Source organism: Dipodomys spectabilis, unplaced genomic scaffold (assembly GCF_019054845.1).
Source record: "Dipodomys spectabilis isolate Male_0828 unplaced genomic scaffold, ASM1905484v1 ptg000157l, whole genome shotgun sequence".
Classification (NCBI taxonomy): Eukaryota; Metazoa; Chordata; class Mammalia; order Rodentia; family Heteromyidae; genus Dipodomys; species Dipodomys spectabilis.
In genome coordinates this window covers 10,972,391-10,998,351 of record NW_024870834.1, presented here as the reverse complement: position 1 = coordinate 10,998,351, position 25,961 = coordinate 10,972,391, and the positions used below count along the sequence as shown (strand labels likewise).

The following is a 25,961-nucleotide window of genomic DNA, read 5'->3' as shown; positions in this document are numbered from 1 at the left end:
GTTGTTTGGGGTGGGGGCAGTATTAGGCCTTGTACTAGAATCCTATGCTTGTAGGGTTGTCACTCTACCACTTGAGCCCTGCCTCCAGTCCTGATTTCTGCTGTTTGTTTTGGAGCTAGAATCTAGCAAATGATTCCATCTCTGAGTTTGCCGCAAACTTGGATTCTCAAATCTCCATCTTCTGACCCAATAGCATTACAGGTGTGAATCACCTGGCTTATACGTGTGAAGTGGTAGAATTTTCTCATGTATTGAAGAAAAGGGACCTTCTGTGAACTATGCTCATTTAGGGGTTAGAAAGCAGACAGGTAAGAAAGGTGAAAGAATCTGAGAGGACATCAGTGAAACTCATGAGAGATTAGAGAAAGGGATGATGGGTAAGAGTATCAAGTCTTAAGAAGTTGAGGTAAATGAGGAATGCAAGAAGTCATGACATTTTGTTGTAGGAAATCACATCCTGGGCTGCTTTGTGAGCAGTTCCCCAGGTATTTCAGGATAGTGCAAGCTGGACTGTATGGGGACAGAGAATAAGGAACTTCGTTAGTATAATTTATATGAAAGCAAAGAGTAGCTGCTTGGCAAAATTCCAGTGCTGGCAAAGAGTCCTTGGACTAGAAAGGACGTGATCACAGAAGAGTTATTCTGAGTTTGTCTTTGACTTACTTTTCATGATTTGTGGAGTGTCTTCTGTCTTAGTGCTAAGTGGATGTTTAGTGGATGACTAACTTAGCCTGTTGTCAAACCACAATGATAGCTATTAGTCACGTTTTGTATGTGAAACTGTTGAGTCATAGAATCCAAGAAACAAATGGAAACTTTGTCCTTGAGGAGGAAGGCAGTGGGAGGCGAGTTGGATATTGGGGCACAAGTTAACCTCAGATGATGATAAGCAGGGACAAATCATAAGAACCCTGTGATGCTGCGGAGACAGAGGTGCTGAAGGGAGTACGGAATGAGATCAGAGGGAAGGGGAAGGCGGGAGAGAATCACTAACACAACATGGCCCCCACAGTCAGGTCCAGGACAAATCCTCTCTGGCTTTAACTCAGACCATTGTCCATCCAGTGTGTAAGCATTGCAGGTCCCACTGCACATTAAATGGCACAGCACCATCCTCCTAGAGAAATGCTGGAGCACAACCAGAGTCTCAGCACTAACATTGTGCCCCTACCATCATTTCCCCAGGGAGACCACATGCTCATCTGTAATGGAAGACCATAGGTAGCCCTAGTAACTTGTGAAGGGTAAGTTGCAGTGGAGTAATTTCCTGGAGAGAAGCTATGCAGACCTTCCCAACCCAAGAAAGAGCACAGCACTAGAGTCAGAACACAACAGGACGGCTTGAAGTCAAACTCTACAACCTGCAAACTCTGTAATCCTGAAAAATTCTGCCTAATTCTTGAGCCTCAGCTTTGACATTTATAAAGTCAGACCAATGACCATACTCACATCACACAGAGAGATGTTTTGAGGTAGCCAATGAGAAGCATCTGACAATATTTTATAAATGATCAATTTCACACAAATACTAGCTCCTTAACATTGATGACTATTAATGGTAAACCCTCAGGGATGTTAATGGTAAAGGAAGAGTACTAGCAGAAAGAATTCTCCATATTATCTTTGAGATCACCATGGATTTTTCTGAATGCTGAGATGGTTCTGTTCTGAGACTCTACTAATGATTTTTCCTGGATGTCAGATAGTATGGTTCATTTTCGATATTACATGATGTTTCTCTACTTGTACAGATACTTGCTTTTGTCACCTATATACAAAGATGTGAATTAAACTTGTCATTAGTTATTTATAATACAGGGTATTGAAATGTGTTGTTCAGATGTTCTGTGGTCTAGGAACAGTTACATATATGTTTATAAGCCTACTCTGAATCCATATATAAACTATACGTGATTGTATATAATATTATATATATATATATATGTAATATATATATATATGTGTATATATATATATATATATATATATATATATGTTAGTTCTTTCCTGAAAAAAAACTGTGCTTTCAAATGATGACACATTTATTCCATTTTCTTAAAGACATTGCTAGCACAACTTTAGATAATCCTTGTGCCAAAGAAAGAGTATTATCAAGGAGGCTTTCCCGTCACAGGACTGGCTCTTCTTTCTGCCCTGATTCTTGATTGGAAAGGGGAGCTAGCCCTTCTGATTTTATTAAAGCATTCTGCAACTCAGAGGCAAAATCAGAGAAATCAAGATTGATTAGATTCAGCTCTCTCTTTGTCTTCATCAGGGTTTGTTTGAAGCCAGATTTAGAGTTTTCTTTTGTTTTAAACAAAAGATAAGAAAAGACTATTCAATATTTTATTGATTTTTCTATATGGTATATATGTATTTAATGAAAAAATTAAATGCCAAATAATACTGGATTATAAAGTTGGAGTTTTTAAAGAGAAACTAGATTAATGGAGACCATTGCTCAGTGGAGAGAATTGTGATTTGGGAAAAGTTCCAATTACGATAAAGAATGCAAGGAAAAAGTGATAATTTTTCTTTTAGGACTATACATTCACATCAATGGAATTTGCCCTGTTATCTGAATGGACCTTTTTAGCAACTTATTGGGAGATAAGTCGTCTAGATGGTCACAAATGGATGGTATTGTCTTTCACACTTGTGAAGTCCTATACAGAGACTCTGCATTGCTATTTAAAATGAAGCTAGTAACCGTTTGAAAACCTACTGTGGAGAACAGCATAACCTCCAAATCAATGGTCATCTGTGTTCTTGGGCTGTTTTGTTGATAAAGGGGTCCAGGGATAATTTTCTTCCTTACAGCTCACTTGTGAGGGTAGGGGAGGGTGACTGAGAAAAAAAAATCACGGGAAACTTTCCTTGATCTCAACTTTCTCCTGTTCAGTACCTGGATAAAATTTTGTTGAAATCTCTTTTTATGGCCTATATGGCCTTTCTGCCTTCTACTATTTATTGATCCATTCTTTTTTTTTGTTTTGTTTTGTTTTTTTTTGGGTCGGGTCGTGGGGCCTGAACTCTGGGCCTGGGCGCTGTCCCTCAGCTCTTCAGCTCAAGGCTAGCGCTCTACCACTTGAGCCACAGCGCCACTTCCGGCTTTTTTCTTTTTGCTTATGTGGTGCTGAGGAATCGAACCCAGGGCCTCAGGCGTGCAAGGCAAGCACTCTACCACTGAGCCACCTTCCCAGCCCTGATCCATTCTTTTGATATTACTTTCTCCTAAACAGAGAAGTTGGACCTGAGGAAATCAACTGATTTATTTATTTGTTTATTTAGAATTTACTGAAGGAACTTTAGCACAGGCTCTCTGCTCAGAACACACTCACTACACACTTAGTAATTAATACTCTTGTTTCATTGAAGTCATTGACAGAGAAAATAATAGATCAAAGCCCTTTGGCTCTATAGGAAAAAGCAAGTTCTGGGCATTGATTATTAAGGGGAAAATAAATTTAAGAGTTATGTCATAATGCTTTCAGAATAGCAGGATTGACTGAATAACTAATAACCACAAAAGCATCATAAAAGGAATGGCTCTATCTTCCTGCTCATTGCTGAATAAAGCTTTCTGATGAGGACAAGATAAGGGCAGATAAACAACTTCTAAGACAAGATGTTGCTGTGCCCCATTATTCTTCAGTCTTTTTTTCTTCTTCTAATTTTCTGTCCCATCATGGAAGGCTGGTTTAAAAATGGAGAAAAAATATTTAAACTTGTACAAATTTGAATAGCAAGTGTATTGATGGGGGACATTTTGACCCTGTTAAAATGTACTACTATTATGGAAGCCCACATCTATTTCTTTCTTCCTTATTTTAATAAACTTGAAAGTTTCAAGAAGCAATTCTATCTGAATTAATCCCACACCATCCTATTTGTTTTTAAAATCATTTTGGTGGAGTGTTTTTCTGGTTTTAGGAAATGTGATGGGTTGGAAAATTGTCACCTATTTTAAAATTGGAAAGAAGCTTAGATATAATGATGATATAATTATGTGTTCTTTGCTTCCATCCTGGTATCTAGCAAGATTGAGTGACATGTATACATTACTTGGAATATGGAGTTATACTGTCCTAACACCTCAGGTCTTCTTTTATTTATATTTGATTTCCTGTGCTTTCAAAATGCATGTATTTTGTCTGGAAATCTACCTTACAAGACAAAAATTATTGGGGGCTCTTGAAATTTTTTAAGAACAGATATTCTTGTAAGAACAGGTAGTTGATTTTTTTCTTCTTACACTATAACCCAAGTGTTGGACATTATTATTTTTTATGAATAGTGGATCACTTGGTTAAGAATAACTGGTTGCTTTGGGAATCATTTGTCTTCGCAAATTGGTGTGGCTGAAAAAAAATCAAACATAGATGGAAAACTCCATTGTGGAAGAAAATATAAATCAGAGAAAGACAAACCTGGGGATTGTTTTTAAGACTAAGCTTTTTGATGTTGTTGTTGTTATTAACTTAGGAATTGAACTAATAAAAGAATAAAAGAAGGCAGAATTCAGATAAACTAGTTCTCTAAATATCTTCAGTTCAGAGCACTGCTATTGAAATGCCTTCATAGAAGTCTTTAAAATGAGAAGAAAAAGTAGTCATTCTCACTAGGTATGTGTGGAAAGAATGGATTGAAAGGGTCAGGTTAAGAAGGAAAATGAGAAGACAATAGGTTTTCTTACAGTTAGTGATTTCTTAATGCTGTTAGCACCAGCGTGACTCTTACACACAGTTAAGAATCATTACAGGTCACAGAGAATATGCCACTAAGATTTCATAGCCCTTTGGGGCCTAACATTAGTGAACTAGATAAATAATTCAAGTTTTCAGACATGCCTGGATATGGAAGTCTTTATATGAGTTTGTTCATCAGGAAAACCAGCTAATTCAGTAAAAACATACACTTTTTCTATCTACTTTCTTTGGTTACGGCAACAACTTGTAGGAAGCCTAGGGTTGGTTGGTTGGTTGGTTGTTTTTTTCTCAGCTACATGGTAGCTAACAAATATATTGGAGTTCTGGAGCCTAATTTTCCTCATCAAATGGTTCATTCCTAGCTGAGTTTTTACTCAACTAGATTATGTGCACACTAGGGCTGATTTTCTGTGCTTTAGAACCATGACATGTCTTTAGAAATTTCTGTAGTGCTCAAGTTATCTAACAACAGATATAATACAGTTATGTCAATGAAATGAAGAAATCATAAAATATTAAATAAGATGTTATACATAATGCATTCCTTATTGGACATTAATATTCTAGTTTTGATATAGATTCCAAGTTTTGGTCTGCCTATGAAACCACGAGTGAACTAACATTGTTTGCACCCTTAAATTTCCAGTTCTCTTTTGTATATTGGAAGACGGGTATTCTAAGATTCAGCCCTCTTCATCTTTCTCAAGTCTTCAATTTGTTAGCAATTTAAACCGGCTTAAAGTAAATAATCTTTTTTTTCTATACCATCCAACTAGTTTTTCATTCAGTAGTAACTTTATACCTCTATTTTCTTTACACTATTTAGAAAAGTATGAGTGGCATTATATATGTTTTGGAACTTTTTGTAAAGGCTAGAGCTCAAAACTGTAGAGAAAAAGTAGAGTTACTACAAGAACACCTTAGCAACCACTAGCACGAGTATCTTTTTCAGCCTATTTTACTGATTGCACTACGAGTGGTTTTTTTTGTGCATTGATGAAGTGAAGTATCAGCAGGAAGTGTTCTGCTACAGAGATCCCAGCTCTGAATTGCGTAACCTTAGAAAAGTTAACTTAAACACTTGACACTTCAGTTTCTACTTCTCTAAAATGGCAAAGCAAATACCTCCTGGGGTTACCATGAGAATAAAATGAGTTGGCAAATGTCAGTGTGTGGTTTGGTACATTTCACACTTAGAAATCAACTATTGTAATTCATAATTCTGTCTGGTAGCCTATGGAATTAACTCTCAGAAACTTTTTTTTTTGTTTTCACGTTACTCCCTACATGGGTGGCTGGTGGATTTCTTTTTCCTGTTATGGAGGGACACAACATCACATATCTTTCAATTTTGTTTGTTTGTTTGTTTATTTCTCATTTCCTCAAGAACCAATTTTCATCTTTCCTTGAGAATCCACGATCTGTTTATTTCAGGAGGCCAAACTCTCTCAAACCCAGGCATCAGAATGTCACATTAGCATGGAGTTTTCTCTTTCCTAGGAGTTAGTATTGACCAAGCATCCTGGTCCCCACAACCTGGCACACACTTCCCTCCTCATGCAAACACTTCAGTTTGGAAATCAACGGTACACTGGGTGCAGAGAAGAACTGAAGCACACCAATGGTCTTTAGGGTTTGAGATAGCAATTCGAGTTAGGCCATATTACTTATCTTAATGACTACTTAGCAGCCGTTTTCACTCTTCGTAATGGACTGCCATTGAAGATATGAAGCCATTATGTGTTGACCTGAAAAGCAGGGGTGAGCTGATTCTTGGAACTAGTGAGGGTGGAGACCACAAAACCCGGGAAAAGAAAGTATTCAACTCCAAGAATGTGTAATGGTCTTGGGAAGAACTGGATGCTAAAATTAAGTTCAAAATTGGCATCATTACCACCTTTCAAGACTCTTGAGTTCCCAATATAGCATTCCTCTAAGATACTGGAAATTAGGGCGGAAGCAGGTGAATGTGTGAGGGTAGTACCTTTCAGTCCATAATAGACACATATAAGTCATATTTTACCCCTTCATGTTTTCATTTGATGAGTGATTATGATATGACTTAAAGGATGGGTGGATTTTTATTTAATTTCCGTCTCTGTGGAGTTGGAAATTCTAGCAGAATTAATGAATTAGCTGATATGATGTTTTCTAAAGTGCTTGTGTTTCTCCCATCTGAAAGTATGCTCATGAGTCCAAATTTCTCAATGAAATGTCTATTTATTCAATGCAATGCACGACTGTGTGTGTGTGTGTGTGTGTGTGTGTGTGTGTGTGTGTGTGTGTGTGTGTAATGGGGTCTGAACTCTGGGCCTGGGCACCATCCCTGAGTACTTCAGCTCAAGGCTAGTGCTGTACCACTTGAGTCACAGTGCCACTTCCAGTTTTTTCCACTTATGTAATGCTGGGGAATCGAACCCAGGGCCTCATGCATGCAAGGCAAGCACTCTACCACAGAGCCACCTTCCCAGCCCCTTACTTTTATTTTTTAAGGTATTTCCTGTTGTCATGCAAAGAGCACTCACCATTGGTAGGCTTGCCACAAACATTTAAAAAATATGATCAAAGATATATAGAAAGACAGATCTGCTGTAGATCTGAACACCCAAGACTTAATCATGCTGGTTGCTGGTGGCTCACATCTGTAATCCTAGCTGATCAGGAGGCTGAGATCTGAGGATTGTGGTTCAAAGAGTTTTGGCAACAAGTCTGTGAGATTCTTAAGTCCAATTAACCATTAAAAACCCAGAATTGGTACTGTGTGTGGATCAACTGGAAAGTGCTAGCCTTCAGCAAGAGAGAAAGGAAGAAAGGAAGGAAGGAAGGAAGGAAGGAAGGGAGGAAGGAAGGGAGGAAGGAAGGGAGGAAGGAAGGGAGGAAGGAAGGGAGAAAAAAGAGAGAGAAAAAGAGAGAGAGAAAGAAAGAAGAAAGAAAGAAAGAAAGAAAGAAAGAAAGAAAGAAAGAAAGAAAGGTTTTTAAAAAAGCTGATGGACAGGGCCTAGGACCTGAGTTCAAGCCATATGAGGGGACTTGGTTTTTTAGACACATAGGCAGATTGCAAATAGAAATGAATGAATGGAATCCTGTTCCCCTGAATGGGGCCTTCCCTCTCCTGTGGTGTTCTGGATAGCAGGCCTGCACCTTCCTCTGGAAGACACCCAGATGTTCATAAAGGACACAACCTAAAGCCTCTGAGAAACGTGTCAGATCCTGGACTCTACTGGGCACTTTATTGTTCTTATCATCAGGGTCAACTAAAAGCTACTTTTTCTAATGATGTATGGTTGCATGCCAGGCTGTGAACAGAGCATCAGAGGAAGCAAAGAGGCCAGTGCATTTCTTCACCACATGTAGTAATTTATAGGTAAGAACCAATTTACTTGCTAGGAAACAGCAGGCATCCTGGACCTTCCCCAGTAGAGGGTCATTATGCTAAGCAGAGTTGCAGGCTTCAGTGCTCATTGTGCAAGGGAGGGGGAGGGGACGGGGCGGGGGAGACCTTCTAATTAATTACATGACTGCCTCTACCCAGCGGGTGCCTCATTTTGTCATCAAAGCCCTTGTTTACTCAAAGCTATATTTCTTTTATTTATTATTTATACTTCACCTAATTTGAAAGAGAATTTGAGATCGCAGGAAAAGAATCTGTCTGGGAGACTCAGAAACAGGACATAACTGAGAGAATTTGGAATGACATGACTGAGACAAGTTTGGAATTTTGTGGAGCTTTACCTTTTCAGGCTCTTTGTTTGTTTGTTTGTTTGTTTCCTTGGTCAAATTTTCTATTCTCCATTATCCCTTCCACAAGAACTTCGTTCTGATCTTTGTTGCACACATCAAGGTCCTAGCATTTGATCTATCTTTTCTCTCACTGACTCATGCTCAAGTACATTGAGCTGTGGCTTTCCTACTCCTCTGAGATTAAAACCCACATGACTCCCAAAGCCCTAAGGGTTTGTGTGTTCCAGTCCATTAAAATCATGGTCAGCTGCTTCACACCTTACCTTCCTCCTCCATTCCAGGAATGCTGTTTTCTGTTTCCCCAAAGAATCAAAATGTTACCTCCTCCTCTCAGGAGGTAAGTCCTGATTTATGCTGGTCTTACCCTCTCTCCTCCCACCTGTGCCTTAACTCAGCTTGAATCCCTGTCTTGTAATACTCGCTCCTACATTAGGGGTCTCATTCATCAAGAGGCCTTTCATAGGCATCCTATCTCAACCATCTTAGACCTCCTTCACCCTTCATCCCCTTCATTTCAAAGGACTCATAAGTTTGTCTTTTTCAAGTCTCTGGTTTTTTGTTTTTGGGGGTTTTTGTTTGTTTTGTGGGATTTTACTTCTTTGCTCTGTAAACCTATCACCTTCCCGAGGGTAGTGACAGCACCTGTTTGGCTCACTTTTCCATCACACAGGAGACCTCCAACACGCAGTGACAGCATAGATGAGAAATACAAACTAGGAGCGGTGGCACCCGTCTGTAATACCAGCTTTTGGGGAGGCAGAGGCAAGCATATTGTGAGTTTGAAGCCAGTTGAGGCAAATGCAGAAAAGAGATGCCGTTTCAAAAAGGAAAAAAAAAAGAAAAAGAAAGGCAAAGGCATAGCTGAAGTAGAAAAGCCCTTTCTTAATTTATGCAAAGGCCTGGATTCAATCCTGAGCAACAACAGACAAAGATGTGTAGTGTATGTCACTACTCCATTTTGTTTCATTTGGTCTGTCAGAAGAACTGTGTGCACTTTGGAGAGGTAGCTTTCGAGTCTAAATTAATTCATTCACAATCACAAAAGCTGTGGAGGATAGGCCTTGAAGGAAATGGGGCTCTATTAGGAAATGACAAGACACAAAGTGTTTATGGGCTCACCGTCTTTCTCTTGACCTGTGTTTTGTCTCAGAAAGTTCTGCCTTGGAATGAATGAGAAATCTTCTATGATGTTTCTATTCTCTAAGGTCTCATCCATGACTCCATACCTAAACCTACTTCCACATCTCTCTAGCTATTTTCTATCATTCTTTCCTATTTGTTTATTATTATTTTTGTGGCCATACTAGTTGCTTGAACTAAGGGCCATCTACTCTCACTTGGATTTTTGTGGTGGTTGTTGTTGTTGTACAAGTTTGGTGCTCTACCACTTGAGCCACATCTCCATTTCTGGCCTTTGGGTGGTTAATTAGAATAAGAGTCTCCCAGACTTTTGTGCCCAGGACTGGCTTTAAACTGTAATCCTCAGATCTCAGCATCCTGAGTGACTAGGATTACAGCCATGAGCCACGGTGCCTGGCTTCATCATTCTTCATTTGCAATTTACTTACTCAGGGAAAGAGCCTGCGTGACAAGCAAACTTGGGAGTGAAGTCAACTCAGTCTCATTGAAGCTCAGGGTGATCTCATCATTCTCTTTAGATACAGTTCATTATCCAAAACTTCCTACTGCCCTCTCATGTTTGAGTGTTACTTTCATTAGCCGTATAAATTAGTCATCTTTTTGTCCAAATATGAGGTGTCAAAAGATATGAGAAAATAAGGAATGAAAGCTATGTTTTTACTTGACATGTGGTGTGTGTGTGTGTGTGTGTGTGAGAGAGAGAGAGAGAGAGAGAGAGAGAGAGAGAGAGAGAGAGAGAGAGAGAGAGAGCGCACACATACACGTGTGGTATCTGTGTATGTGTGTATGGGGCATAATGTATGACTCTCTAATGTTGTCTCCCCCTAGTGGCTGTTCTTCACACATGGCTCTGAGAGACAGGGTCTGTATTAGAATGTAGCTTGGTTTTCCTTTTCTTAAAGGCATCATGTCTTTTTTTTTTTAAAATTTTTAATTTGTATGCCCAACAATTTAATGGTCTAACTGATTGACAGCCTATACTGAAGAATCTAGGAGCTTTTGACATTTTGGGTAAAGTTTATAAGCTGTAATGCTTTGTCCATAAAGGAAATCAGTCCTATGGTTTAGGAACATATCTCAAAAAGGTATTCAAATGAAAAAAGCCAGCAGTGGAGAATTTGAAGGTGGCTTTTTGAATCTCTTTTGATTATTTTTTTGGTGTCCTTTCCTTTTAATTGTTTCTTTGATGCATTGTGTTGTTACTCTGGATATAATATTCTTGCAGCTGATCTGGGGTTTTATTTTAAGCTTTGGAAATGATTTCATCTTAACCTTATCTTGTCAAATTCTGGGGGAGAAAATGTCCTTGAGAGAACAAGAAGGTGATGGGCAAGAAATAATAATCTTTCTTCTGTTTATTTCCCCTCTTGTTTCCCAAATCCAGAAATAGTCCTAGAACCCAGCATGACACATGTTTTGAAGATGAAAAGGTGCATTGTAAAAGCCTATTTATTCAGGGAGAAAAATTTCATACCATTTACATTCAGAGGCATCCTTGTGATACCGAAATAGACCATAGACCTCAGTGATGAAATTTTCATTTTTTTTTCAGACTCAAAGCCAGATACGCTGTGTAATTTTATTTTATCTGCATAATCAGTGCTGCCAATCAGAATCTGCATTCTCCTTGTGAAGTAGACATAAGATTCATTTTTCTATTTCACTATATATATCACATAGGTAATACAATATTCTAGTGGTAAAGTAGGCCGTGTTTATATTTTTGGATTCATATTTTTTGATAACTTTTTTTATAGCTCTCAAAGATACTGGCCTATTTCTTGTTGACTCTAAGCATGGAATGGTAAAATGGTATACCATTAATGCTCAGTTGAATTATCCTAGTGTATTTATGTAAATATTTAGGAGTTAATGATAGTGTGTGTGCAGAAATGCACACATACTGCGGTAAACCACAAACATTTGCCTGGTTTTAGCTCACAACCACCATAGAATGGAAGTGTTAAGGCGTTGGTATGCCTCTCATCCAAGCTGGTTGGAGTAAAAGTTCAACCAGATGCCATTTCCACAATCATGTACAGCGTAGCATTGAATGCTGTTTTGTAAAGAAAGTAACCATGCCTGCGGTAAACTGCCCTGATTTTCCAGTTGAATGTTCAACAACTTTCACGAAGGTCATCCAAGTTATCTAGGTTCTTTATATTCACAGACAATTCATCACTCTCTCCATCCATCCTTCAATCTTCCAACATAGGTTACGGTAGCTTAAAACACTTGAAAGCTGTTCAGAAATATTATCTCAGATTTCTTATGGGACCTTGGGTTGAAGATGTTGAACAGTTTTTCCAGCCTGCCTCTTCAAACAAAGTAATCATCAGAAGGTCATTCTTTGATTCGCTCACATATTCTGCAAACAGTTCTTGAATGTCTGTCGCGTGCTGCCAACGGCTCTGGGGAAATAACTAAAAGCAGAAGAAAAGCGGACGGATGTTTGCCAGTGTGGAGCTTGTAGAAAAGCAGGATGGAATAGAGAACAGGGCTTTGCAGACCCTCTGGTGTTCAAGCCCAGCTCTAGCTCTTATTTACCGGTTGATCTAATATTGACGAGCCAATAAATGTGTTCATGTATTGGCAGGCTTTATGGATAGGAATGTTTAGGTTTGTTACTGAGGGGAAAATGTATAAGCTATAAGTGAAAGAGGGAAATGAAAATAACGAAGTCCAAGGAAGTAATACTATCAAATAAGGAGTGAATGAATGTTCCTTGTTTGAAAGGGTTTTGAAGCCAGTTTTTAAATACAAAGGACCAACACACACACACACACACACACACACACACACACACACACACACACAAAGTATATGTTTTACTCTATTTTCTACCTTTTACTTGAGTTACCTGGGGTATGTGTTATGTCACTAGCTGTGTTAACATGTGCTCACATTAGCATAGCTGGTAACCAGCTGGAAATGCTGTTCAGGTCATCTATTCTCACAAATGTATCTTTCTGCCTTTCTGCTTCTCTTAAACTGGTTTGCTTTGTGCCCAGGTATGAAATAGCAGTGAAAGAGTTTAAGCTTATCATCACTACTTCAACCAATTGGGAACAATGTAAGAATAATCTATCAGATATGTTATTCTTGCCAAAATAGCCTTTTTTTGGAAAAAGAAAAGGAAACAATAACAACAAGAACAATGCTGTTTCAGTTCTAGACTAACTGGATCAGGACTTATCCAATGCTCGAATGCAATATTGCCTTTCTTTCCCTCCCTCCCTTCCTCCCTCCTTTTCTTGTCTTCTGCCTCACTTTTTTTTTCTTTTTTCTTTCTTTCTTTCCTTTTTTTTTTGTCAGTTGTGGGTCTTGAGCTCTTCTTTGAGGCAAGCATGCTACCTCTTGAGCCACTGTGCCACTTCCAGTTTTCTGGTGATTAATTGGAGATAAGAGTCTCAAGGACTTTCCTGCCCAGGCTGGCTTTGCACTGCCATCCTCAGATCTCAGCCTCCTGAGTAGCTAGGATTAGATTATAGGCATGAGCCACCGGACTCATTCTCTTTTTCTTAAAAAAGAAAAATAGTGACGTACTAAGGAATGTGAAGGGATCTGGGTCTAGTGGCTTCAAATTAGCAGGAGGCTGTACCATCTCTCCATGTTCCTTTCCTCATCTCTACGTGTTGGCACACTAACTTTAGCACTATCCAATTGCGGTATGGGTTGTATTTATAACCTATCCCGAGGAATGTAGAAATATGCAGGAGATCTATAAATTGCTTTGGTGTTTCTACAGTACAACAAAGATATTTATAGTGTAGCTGGGCTTGTAACTTTTGGCACCTACAAAGATCTGATTGAAGCTTCAGTTATCTCATCATAAGTCAGAGGTGACCCTTGGAAACTTTCTAGGAGACCCCCTGTTCATTTAACTTTCCCATTCATCTCTGTGTCTCTTCATGTACCACCCTGTCTGGTAACCATCCAGCCAGTGCCAAAGCCATCAATATTTAATCGGGTTGGCCCTAGTATTGTGATGTTATGAGAACAGCATTGTTGATTGACAATTCCTATTTTCTATTCTGTGATTTTTTTAACAGTCATGAGTTTATTAAGCACTATTGGAATACATGCTTCTGGAATTAATTAAGAAACAACTACTGCTTCTTAGAGGCAGTACTAGGAGAGAAATACTTTGCAGCAAGCTTTTACATGATTTATGTGCTTTGAGTCTCAATTCTTAGAAAAAGAGTTAAATTAACATAAACTAGCCTGGAATGGCTGCTGCTCTTGCTGTTTTCTTTAAGACACTCACAGGGCTGGCCAGCCTTTCAGTGTCTCCAAAGAGCATTGGTTAAATGCTGACTTACATTCAGGCTTTTCTAATGGTGTCATCTACATTTCTGTGACATTTTCTATTTTCACCTAGCACTTCTCTGTTTGGCTGTTCTTCTAAATCTCAGATTTCCTGGAGAGAATACACATTTAATACAATATTCAGAAAAAATAGGAGGAAGAACATTTGCTTTCACTATTTCCAACTCATCTTAGGATAAATTTTGTATTTCCAATAGAGACTTGGAATGAAGTCCCTGACGGTTTTGAAACATGAATTTAGCTATTATCTTCTAGAAACACAACAAAGTCTGCTACCAAGCAAAAGTTTTGTCATTTCTCAGGGGCTGACCAAAGTTTTACCTCTTGGTTCAGTTTGCTAGCCGCTCTGATTGATACGCAAAACTCCCTGAATGGTTGCAGACTGGGCCATTCTTATCCCTCAGATCCTTGCTTACAGATTCCTTTCCCCAGAATTCTTTCATGTTTTCTGTTATCCTGTGGGAGGCTTAGTATTCCTTTATAGAGGACCTTAATCCATCTTCTCCATCTCTTCTCTCCCTCTTACAAGAAAAAAATAACACCCAGCAAGGCACTAGAGTCTCATGAATATAATCCGAGCCAGTCAGGTGGCTGAGATTTGAAGATGGAAGTTTAAAGTCAGCCCAGAGAGGAAAGTTCATGAGCCTCTCATCTCTAAAAACACTACTCAGAAAAAGCGGAAAGTGTTCCTGTGGCTCAAGTGGTGGAGCACTAGCCCACTAGCCTTAAAGAAAAGAAGCTCAGGGACAGCACCCAGGCCCTGAGTTAAAGTCCCAGGAGCTGTGTGTGCGCTAGCCCGTGTACAGCCCCTCCCCCTCCCCCCATGGCTCTATACTCATCTGTTTCCTCTTTCTAGTGTCTCCGAGATACTGGTTAAATAATGAATGGCAAACATATTGCAATTTCATGCTTTCTTGGTGTCCAAGACAAAGAATATTTTTAGGTTATGCTCATTAAATTCTTACCATTCATTTTTTTAAAAAAGAAAATTGACAATGGCAATGCCAAGTTTCTCAGGCACTTCTAAGACAAAACAGGTCAGTGGTTCTCAACGGAAGATGATTTAATCATATAAATGGCAATGTCTGAAGACATTCTTGGATGTACGCTGCAGACTCATAGCAAAGCATTATCTAACCGAAAATGTCAGCCGTGTTGATATAGAGAAACTCTGGGGTAGATGAAAGCATATAGAGCTTGGCAGGTCAAAGATAGTTTTTTTTTTTCTGTATATGTAAGTTCTCAGTTCACATTCGGAGATCTCATCAGCAATAATAATTGCACAGAGAATAATAGCTTATACTCGTTACGTTGTGTGTGTGTGTGTGTTGTGCACACGCGTGCATGGGCGTGCATGTTTGTGTGTGAATTCAGAGGCTTAACCTCAGGGCCTCTTACTCTCCCTTGCCTTTTTCACTGAAGGCTGGCATGCTATCACTTGAATCACAGCTCCACTCCTGGCTTTTTGCTAATTCACTGGAGATAAGAGTTTCATGGACTTAGCTGCCCAGGCTGACTTTGAATTAAAATCCTTACATCTCCACCTCCTGAGTATCTAGAATTACAGATGTTAGCCACCAGTGCCTGGCCACAAATACTGTCTTATTTAATCCTTTCAAAAGTGTTGTGATTTAGAAACTACTATTATTTTCCAGTGAGGAGAGCAAAGAATTTACTGAGAAACAAAGAAGCTGCTTTACTAATCTAGAAAATTCTGTTCATTGTCACACTTTGAAGAGTCTAGTAGAATATTTTGTTCCAAGATGTTAGATTCTAGTTTTGGGTCTCACTTTCCTACCTCTTCTCAGGAGCAATTTTTTTTTGTTATTTGATAAAAGTAGATTTCTCTGATTCTGTTCACTTGTATGAACATTGAGATCCACAGAGTATCACCTAGAAGATTCATTTACATATTATATTCCTAGGGACAAAAGTAATTAGTATGTCTGCTGTTTTGACTCTTCTAAGAAGTATCACATGACATGCTGTTGTATTTGTTTTACATTTACTAAATTAAAACGTGAGTGGTTAATTAACTCATCACTTTGTTTAGGGCAATGTTTCTCAACTTCAATGAGCTCATCCAAGGGTTTTGTGAAGTTGACACATTTTAACTTCCAGGTTCTGCACTTCAACCAGTTTCTTAGGTCAGACTCATGCTGCTAGACCAAATGGCACAGGAGCAGCAAAATGTGAGCATGCTTTTTCAAGGCATAAGATGCTTTGAAATCAGAATTAATGCAGAGCTGAGGGGATGGCACGAGACTTTTCTCCATATTAGTGGTTTGATTCTTACATAAAGCATCTTGTCCATCTGGTTTTGTTTAGAATGAAATATCTCCTCCTCCTTTTAATGGCTTCTAAGTATATACATATAAATATATTAAAAGCATATATAGGTGTATGTATATATACGTATTTGTGTATGCATTTTATCATTTTTGGTTATCAAAGGTATTTTTTAAGAAGGCCTACAATCCTTTCAAATCACAGAAGAAAGGTTATAGTGGCCTTGACACATAAATAATAACATTTACAGTGTTTTGTTTTTCTAATTACATTTCTAAAGATAGCAAAGGGAACATATTTTTAAATGGACCCTCTGTGATTTTAGATATAAGTTTTTCCAATCTCTGTGTGTCAGTGAGAATTAAGATACTTGTGGCTCACCGTGCCCTGTCATGCCAGCTTATTTTGTAAGGAAATCAAATGTGGCACCTTTCAATTAATTTTCTTTACTTCCTTAATCTAAAGACAGAGGGAGCAGGCTCTGGAGCATGATTGCACTCAGTGGATTTCCTTGACTTCCTCAATTTCATCTCCTATCATATCATAATTTGTTAAAAAAAAAGTCCTTCAGCAAAAGCTAGCAAGTACTCACAAACAGGAAGGTGTTAGTGTTGAAACATAATTTATTCTCCATCATGAGTTTGGCAACTCTTCAGAGGCTCACAGTGGCAGATCTCATTTGTCCCTGAAGGTCCCGCAGGAGTGCTGAAGTAGAAATGTGTCGTGGGTTGGAGTTGGTCAGTATCCTTGGGAAGAACTTATGTGAAAGCTATTTTGGAGGAAGAAGAAAGAGGAGGAGAGGCAGAAAGGGAGGAAGAAAAGAGGTGTCTGCCTGCACACGGCCTTTTGTGCATTGTGGGCATCAGTGTGTTGGTGAGATTTAAGCGGCTTACAGTATAGTCCAGTGTCAGGTGAAACACGTGCCTAGTTTTATAATGACATGGACTGTGGTCATGACAAACTTGAGTAACGAACAGGGAGACAAATGATGATCTGACTTTTCTTATGAGTGTTCACAGAAAACAAAACAACAACAAAAATAGAACAAGAAAATTATACCAGTTTATCTGAGTGATATTGTCAGGAGTAATTGTTATTATCTTCTTTTCTATTTCATTCTCTAAAATTCTCCATTAAACAAAAATAAGCTTTTGTATCAGAATTTCAAAATGCATTTCACAAAATGATAGAAACTAGCAAAGTTACAGCTTTAAACATTCTCTCTGAGAGACCACAAATGATAGATATATTTGGAAATAAATGTATTCTGAAGAATTTCTAGATGATTTAGCCTATCTTTGCATTTTTAAGGTTTATAACTCTACAGGGCTTCATGTTATTTTTTTTTTCCTTTCAATTTTGCTACTTGCTCAGTACTATCTGCATCTTAAAACAAGACTATGGCCAGTAGTAGTGGTCATTAGTGGACTCAATCAACTTAGCAGTGTGTATGTTGTACTTGAGTATTTGGATATATAAATATATGTAAATGTGTATGCTTATTTATTTTGTATCTAGCCTAGGTCTTGAACTCAGGGCCTAGACATTGTCCCTGAGCTTGTTTTACTCAAGGCTAGCACTATACCATGTGAGCCACAGTTCCACATCTGGCTAGTTGCTGGTTATGTGGAGATAAGAGTCTCATGAACTTTCCTGCCTGGGCTGGCTTCGAACCGTGATCCCCAGATTTTAGCCTCCTGAGTAGCTAGGATCACAGGAGTGATCCACCAGCTTCCCCAGCTCACAAATAGATATTTAAGAGGAGATCTTGACTTCACTATTAGCAACATGAGTATTGAAAAATAATCTGAATATATCAATTTAGTTACAGTGTTCCGAAAGGCCACTTCCTGCTAACCTGCCTTCTGATACTTAGCCCCAATGAATAGATTTAGAAAGGTGTATGGTCATATCAGTATGTCTTCTCTTACTGTCCTTCGCTGACTCTTTTCTCTCTTCTTTCTTTCACCAGATTGCAGATTGTGTTTAAGGTATCTGTAGACCGATCAGTGTGGGCTTGATCTACCACAGAAGCAGCAAGTTCAGTCTCCTCCACTGCGCTTGGTTGGGCACTGCTGATAAACTCGACATCACCTGTTGCCTGTGCGGAAAATTCCCAGTATTGAATTTTTGTTGTTGTTGTGCACGAAGGAGACCAGCAAAGACGGTAACACAGACTGATCAGACCAGAGATATCAGGAAGATTCTATTAATTTCTTCTTTCTTTTTTTTTCTTTTTCTTTTTTTTTTTTTTGTTTTTACTGTGCCCTCAGGACATTTCCTAGAGTTCTGGACTTTTAACCAAACCCTGCCCAGTCGTTTTGATTTTGCTATTTTGTTTTAGTACTTTTTTTTTTTTTTTTTAAGATTTTCCCCCAACACATTGTATTTTATTTCTGCACATCAGAAATGGGCCTACAGACCACCAAGTGGCCCAGCCATGGGGCTTTTCCCCTGAAATCTTGGCTTCTCGTTTTCCTGGGGCTCTGCTCACAAGCATCACAACTCCTGGCCTGCCCTAGCGTGTGCCGCTGCGACAGGAACTTTGTCTACTGTAATGAGCGAAGCTTGACCTCAGTGCCTCTTGGGATCCCGGAGGGCGTCACCGTACTCTACCTCCACAACAACCAAATTAACAACGCTGGATTTCCTGCCGGGCTGCACCATGTGCAGTCAGTGCACACAGTCTACCTGTACGGCAACCAACTGGACGAGTTCCCCATGAACCTTCCCAAGAACGTCAGAGTGCTCCACCTGCAGGAAAACAACATTCAGACCATTTCCCGGGCGGCTCTCGCCCAGCTCCTGAAGCTCGAAGAGCTCCACCTGGATGATAACTCCATCTCCACGGTGGGGGTGGAGGATGGGGCCTTCCGCGAGGCCATCAGCCTCAAACTGTTGTTCTTGTCCAAGAACCACCTGAGCAGCGTGCCCGTGGGGCTGCCCGTGGACCTGCAGGAGCTGAGGGTGGACGAGAACCGCATCGCCGTCATCTCCGACATGGCCTTCCAGAACCTCACAAGCCTGGAGCGCCTGATCGTGGACGGGAACCTCCTGACCAACAAGGGCATTGCCGAGGGCACCTTCAGTCATCTCACCAAGCTCAAGGAATTCTCCATCGTGCGCAACTCCCTCTCCCGGCCGCCTCCGGACCTGCCGGGCACGCATCTGATCAGGCTGTATCTGCAGGACAACCAGATCAATCACATCCCCCTGACTGCCTTCTCCAACCTCCGGAAGCTGGAACGCCTGGATATCTCCAACAACCAACTCCGAATGTTGACCCAGGGGGTCTTCGATAACCTCTCCAACCTGAAGCAGCTCACTGCAAGGAATAACCCTTGGTTTTGTGACTGCAGTATTAAGTGGGTCACCGAATGGCTCAAATACATCCCTTCCTCTCTCAACGTGCGGGGTTTCATGTGCCAAGGCCCCGAGCAAGTTCGAGGGATGGCCGTCAGGGAGTTGAATATGAATCTTCTGTCCTGCCCTGCCACCACCCCGGGGCTGCCTCTCTTCACCCCAGCCCCAACTACTCTCCTGCCAACAACGCAGCCTCCCACGCTTTCTGCTCCAACCCCCAGTAGAGGACATACCCCTCCAGCTCCCACCACATCGAAACCCCCCACCATTCCTGATTGGGATGGCCGAGAAAGAGCGACTCCACCCATCTCGGAACGGATCCAGCTCTCCATCCATTTCGTAAATGACACTTCCATTCAAGTTAGCTGGCTCTCGCTCTTTACTGTGATGGCGTACAAACTCACCTGGGTGAAGATGGGTCACAGTCTGGTAGGGGGCATTGTCCAGGAGCGCATTGTGAGTGGTGAGAAGCAACATTTGAGCCTGGTGAATTTAGAGCCCAGATCCACCTATCGGATTTGCTTAGTGCCCCTGGATGCGTTTAACTTCCGCACCGTGGAAGACACTATCTGCTCCGAGGCCACCACCCTGGCCTCCTACTTGAACAATGGCAGCAACACCGCATCCAGCCACGAGCAGACGACTTCTCACAGCATGAGCTCCCCTTTTCTGCTGGCCGGCTTGATTGGGGGCGCCGTGATATTTGTGCTCGTGGTCTTGCTCAGTGTCTTTTGCTGGCACATGCACAAAAAGGGGCGCTACACCTCCCAGAAGTGGAAATACAACCGGGGTCGGCGGAAAGATGACTACTGTGAGGCCGGCACCAAGAAGGACAACTCCATCCTGGAGATGACAGAGACCAGTTTTCAGATCGTCTCCTTAAACAACGATCAGCTCCTTAAAGGAGATTTCAGACTGCAGCCCATTTACACCCCAAATGGGGGCATTAATTACACAGACTGTCATATCCCCAACAACATGAGATACTGCAACAGCAGCGTGCCAGACCTGGAGCACTGCCATACATAACAATCCAGAGGCCCAGAGTCAGACTGGCAGACAACCAAACTCTGGGGAACACACAAGTGCGTGCACATACAAGACACGCAAATTACATTTGATAAATGTTACCCAGATGCATTTGTGCATTTGAATACTCTGTAATTTATACGGTGTACTATATAATGGGATTTAAAAGAAAAAAAAGTGCTATCTTTTCTATTTCAAGTTAATTACAAACAGTTTTGTAACTCTTTGCTTTTTAAATCTTAAAAAAAAAAATCGTTGCTGAAGTACTGTACAGGGTTGTACAATGAGAACCCAAGGCCAAGGCAGAAGAGTGAGTAATTCTTCCTGACGATGCACACCAAACACTTTGCTGTTTGGAGCAGTCAGAATGAATTCCCTTCATAGATCTGATGGTCAGATGAAAGGTGAGGTTCGAATGGACTCATCAGGGTTCAGGGAATAATGTAGCTAAAGCAAGGACTAGCCCAGGTATTTTCATGCTATTTCTCTATCTCTTGGGCTAAAAGAAAAGTGAATAGGTCCATATTACAAGACTGGAGGGGAGTTACTCTGACTTGACCCAAGGCAGGAATGGCAGAGAGCATCATGAGGAAGTGAGTTCCCAGGAGATGTTAACCCACCTTGACAGAATCAAGAAATTTGAGAGGAGATTTGAAAAATACCTGCAACCCTAAGGGTTTACTTTCTGACTGGAAACTTCAAAATCACTCTTCTTGCTTCCTTGGTCCCATGTGATAACAGTCCTGAGTCTGATTCAATCATCAGACAACCAGTATAGAATTAGTCTTAGAGAGAAGACTCCCTTAAAAAGTGTCACTAATTCAAATCGTATGTCAGGTGGAACCACATTCAACAGAGATATATTCTAGAATAATTTTTTAGAAGAGGCTAATAAAATAATGGGAAGAACTATATTGAATGGAATTATTTTTGATAATAAGAATTATTTGGGTAGTTTCACTGAGGCTATATCAACATGATATTTAGAACAACAAGGGAACACTATTTGGAATATATCACAGTGTTTATTTAAAAGAAGGCCTGATATTATTTAGATACAAAAATAACCAGTCAGTAGTTCTGTTGTACTAGGTCAACTGACTTTGTGAATATCATGTTGAAATAGCTTGAATTAATACTTGTATCCCCTCCCAAATTCTTGTCTTCCAATCATCTTTCATGTATTTTTGTAATTAAGTTATATATGCCAACTTTGTTTTCTCCCTCTGCTCAGTGTTTCAAAGGAAGATATGGATGCAAGTTTTGGTTGCACAAAATATCCATATAATTTCTCATTCTTGAGGATGATGTTAGGGATGTATCAAAGCTGGCCATAAGAAAATGCAAAAATTAATTTAAAGCAATACTAAGTTTCCACCTTGGACTGAATTTGATCCTCTTCCACATTTGAAATTTCATTTGTTCCTTTTCAATTGTGGATGTTCCTCTAATTTGGGAATTGTGGAGAGAAATTGGACCATCAAGGAAAAGTGAATAAGTCAGATTATGGAGTTTCCCTAATTTTGACAGAGCAAATTAATAGCAGAGGACATAGAAAAAAAGAGGGATATCTGTGCTTAATTCTAGATATTTTTGAAGCAAGTGCATCTTCAGAAAAGACATATAATTTACTCTAATCCTTGCCATCTCTTAGATGTAGAAGGGCTATAGATCACATACATTTTCTAAGAAACTAAAACAATAAAAACCCCACACGGTTGGAAAACTATTTTCAAAGTCTTCGTTAGGCATTTCACTCTGTGCTGTGTATTTCCTTTATGGGCTGACCATTATTTTAGAGACACATGAAGTGTCACGATTCTTTTGCTTTCTCTCTCTTTAAACAAAATAAAACTGTGATGTGTCTTCTTTTTTTTAAAGTTTAGGTATAAAATGCTATGCAAGTTTTCCCTTATAGTAAGAGCTTTATTTTCTTTAATAATAGACCCCAAGTTATATGTTTTAATCTCCCTCATCCCTCAGAGCAAGCAGAAGAAGCTATAAATACAGTAGACACAAGAACTGAAAAGGTGCAGTCAGTAGAGCTGAACTTAGCTATGAATTAATTTAATTCTAAAGTGACTTTGATTTTCATTATAGTCTGTTAGCTGGGGGTGGGGGTGGGATTAGGCTGTTTTTTTTTTATGCCACATAGGCATAGTAAAGGGAATAAGACAATCTCAGAAGGAGTTCTATCAGCAAGCCATCTAAAAATCGATGACATGGGGGTACCTAGCTGAATAATGCCCTTTCTCTCTCCTCTTCCCCTTGGCTGTGTAGATAAAACTGTGTTGAAATGATGGTACTTTGGATTCTGAGGTATTTTTATTTCTGTTATACACAAAATAATCATTCTCATTTATTTGTATTGTGCTTTTTTTTTAAAAAAAAAAAAAAACTCCCAGTGGGATTTCTGGCTGCTGAAACTTCTTTGCTTTGTTCCAGGAAGTGTAAGAACGGAGACGTTCCCAGAATAGCATGTGACATTCACAGAAGGATAGAGGTTTCAGTGGCACAATGGAGAAACAGTCCCGTGAAATGATTAGGGTGTGCTGAAGGCATTCTTCTGTCAGAAAGAGCTTCTGTCAGAAAGAGATAGGCTTTATTTTGATTTCATGCACAAATGCGATGGAGACATCTACAATTACAATCAGTCTCCCGTTTGTAGTAACTAACCTGGGGTTCTTGCCTTCCTCGGGAGAGAAAGCACGTAGTGGGATCTGTAGTGTCAAAGGCATACCTTGGAAATTGCTGAACCAAGATCTCTGTTGGATTATGCTTTGACCGGCATTTTTAGTCACGACAGTGGTTTACAATGCCTCCACTGCATAGTGGGGCCTCTCTTGCCAAAAACATAATACATATCAAGGTGGTTAGTCAAGAGTCAGGGCTGCATGTTCAGGCCAACACCACTGGGAAAAGCCCATGTTCACTGGCCTATAAGAAGCTTCACACTGACCAGGTGAAATGATCTCAGATAGCACCCAAGCCAATCACAGCACAGGAGCTGTCAGTGTAAGGGGAACATTTCAGAAGGGAAAGGCATAGCCACCATCACACAGATAGTAACAATAGGTGATTCTTACCAAGAGTAGTCCATAATACTACCTTTTTTTTGAAACCTGTGTTTGATCATGGAGAGCCCTAGGCTTTTCTCAAACACTGAGGACAGTCACAGGCAGAAATGAGAAGATTTCCCTGCATCTTTTCTTTGTGCAACAAGGGGAAAACATCCTCCTTTGTGAGAAATCATGCAATTTATAAGTCTCCAGGTGGTATGGAGACTATATTAGACATTTTCCCCTGACGTTATAAACAAAAATATAATGTGACCAGTCCAGTTTAAAAAAATGTATTAAGTAACTACTACTATCGCACCACTTCCTATTAGCGTGGACCATATGGTCTTTGTCATTTCACACAAGTCAGCACTTCCTTCTCTGCTGGGGAAGACAAGTTGTTCATGTTGGGAGCAAAAGCATTTATTCAAATCACCAACTTTGTCGTCCTGTAGAGCAAGTAGCAGCCATCGCATCCACTGAAGCTTTTGAGAGTCAAGAGGTGAATTCCCATTGATATCTCTGTTTATGGCAATTTTTCTTTTTGGTAACCTATAACAAGAAGACGTGATAGTTTACTTTAGAACATAGAAACAACACATTCACCCATAACTTTTTTAGATGCACGATAAAAATAAAGCAGAAAAGAGTACCCAAAAGAGGAAAAATACACACACAAAACAATACCCAGTTTCCTGGTCTTGTCAAAGCCTGCCTGATGCTCTTTTCTTAAGTCAAAATGCTAATAATAGGAAGCAATTGCTTCCATCTTTCTATGTTATCTTTGTGGGGTTGAATGACAATCACTAGGAATGGAGGTTACTAATTGTGGGGACAATGATTTGTACACATAGGACAGTTTGAACTTTCGTTATTGCTGTTGTTGTTTGGTTTTATAGCTACACACTCCACCAGAAAGAGCACAAACAAAGCCAGTGCAACAGCATTGTTTTTAATTCATAGAAAACATGTACATGTGTGCATACGCAGGTAGATGAGATGTTTGTAAAGATTTTGTGAGATGAAAAATTTATGATTGGGTTAATCTCCTAGGCTTTCCCAGCACCTTAATTGAGGCAATAGAAGTAATCCCCACTGAGTGTTCCCTGCAGGACTGATAGATATATTCATGGAAAATTCATTCTGATGATTTGTCATGGCTTGGAGCCTATTGATTTGCTTCTGGGCTGTGTGCAGTGTTTTCTCTCCAACAAGGGGCTACAAAAAGGCTGGAAGATTGTGCACCACACATTCTCTGAGACATCCCACGTTGCACACTTTGTTAACTTCAGACTTCACTCTACACTATACAGTACCTTGTTGATATATTCAGTAAAGGCTTATTTTAAAAGAAAACCACACTGTGTTGATCTGAGTAAGTTTCTTGGGAGATGGCTAATGCTTGGGTTGGTTGTTGATGATCCAGAAGAAAATGAGCACCACTTACAGATGGAGCAAGGAGGCAGGAATAAATCTGGTGGTGTGAGTTTCATATTCTCCCCTGTGAAATCAGCTTCTGAAGTCCCATCTTCTTTTCTAGTTCCCCACTAAATGGTGTGTTCCTATAAATATCTTTTATGTAGACATACATACATACACAGAATATAATAACCCTTTGTATCTGTGGAAACCTTGTTTAGGGTATAAATAATATCAATGTAGTTATTCAATCACAAGGGGCCCCAGGCAGAATGGTCTTATATATCAGTTTTCTTTAAGAATAGGCTGCCTGGGGCTGGGAAGGTGGCTCAGTGGTAGAGTGCTTGACTTGCAATGCATGAGGCCCTGGGTTCGATTCCCCAGCACCACATAAGTAAAAAGAAAAAAGCTGGAAGTGGCGCTGTGGCTCAAGTGGTAGAGCGCTAGCCTTGAGCTGAATAGCTGAGGGACAGCACCCAGGCCCAGAGTTCAGGCCCCACAACCGGACCAAAAAAAAAAAAAAAAAAAGAATAGGCTGCCTGGTTACTTTTCTCCTTCTGAAAAGTAGCTCGTCCACTCATGCTTTCAGTGGACAGACATGGCGGTTCATCTTTTTATAAGCTCAAGCTCGATTCTGGATTTGTTCTGTAGGATTTTTCAGAACCCTCTTCCATATTTTACCGTGAATGTATTTGACAGACTGAATCAGGAAGCAAATTTGTGACAGCTCAGTTAACTAATAATACTTCTTGCAGAGGCTTGGTTGGAAAATGAACTGCACTACAAAAGACAGTGGTAACATGATTCCTATTACATTGGAGAGATATTACATGAAATAAAGTTCACAGTGTACTTGGCTAACTTTTTTTTTTTTTTGTCGGAT

At 39.9% G+C, this 25,961-nt stretch overlaps 1 protein-coding gene and 1 long non-coding RNA gene across 2 annotated transcripts in view; both read left to right on the top strand.

Moving 5' to 3' along the window:
• Positions 1-25,018, top strand: part of Flrt2 (fibronectin leucine rich transmembrane protein 2) — a 97,971-nt gene extending 72,953 nt beyond the window's left edge. Inside the window, exon 2 of the mRNA XM_042692757.1 lies at positions 18,181-25,018. Coding sequence (XP_042548691.1) covers positions 18,618-20,600 — 1,983 coding nt within the window. The 5' untranslated portion in view covers positions 18,181-18,617 and the 3' untranslated portion in view covers positions 20,601-25,018. The remainder of the gene's footprint in view (positions 1-18,180) is intronic.
• On the top strand, positions 1,926-25,018 carry LOC122118800. The gene is made up of 2 exons (XR_006149439.1): positions 1,926-1,961; positions 24,781-25,018. It is a non-coding gene; the product is annotated as an uncharacterized LOC122118800 (long non-coding RNA).
• Positions 25,019-25,961: the final 943 nt, after the last annotated feature.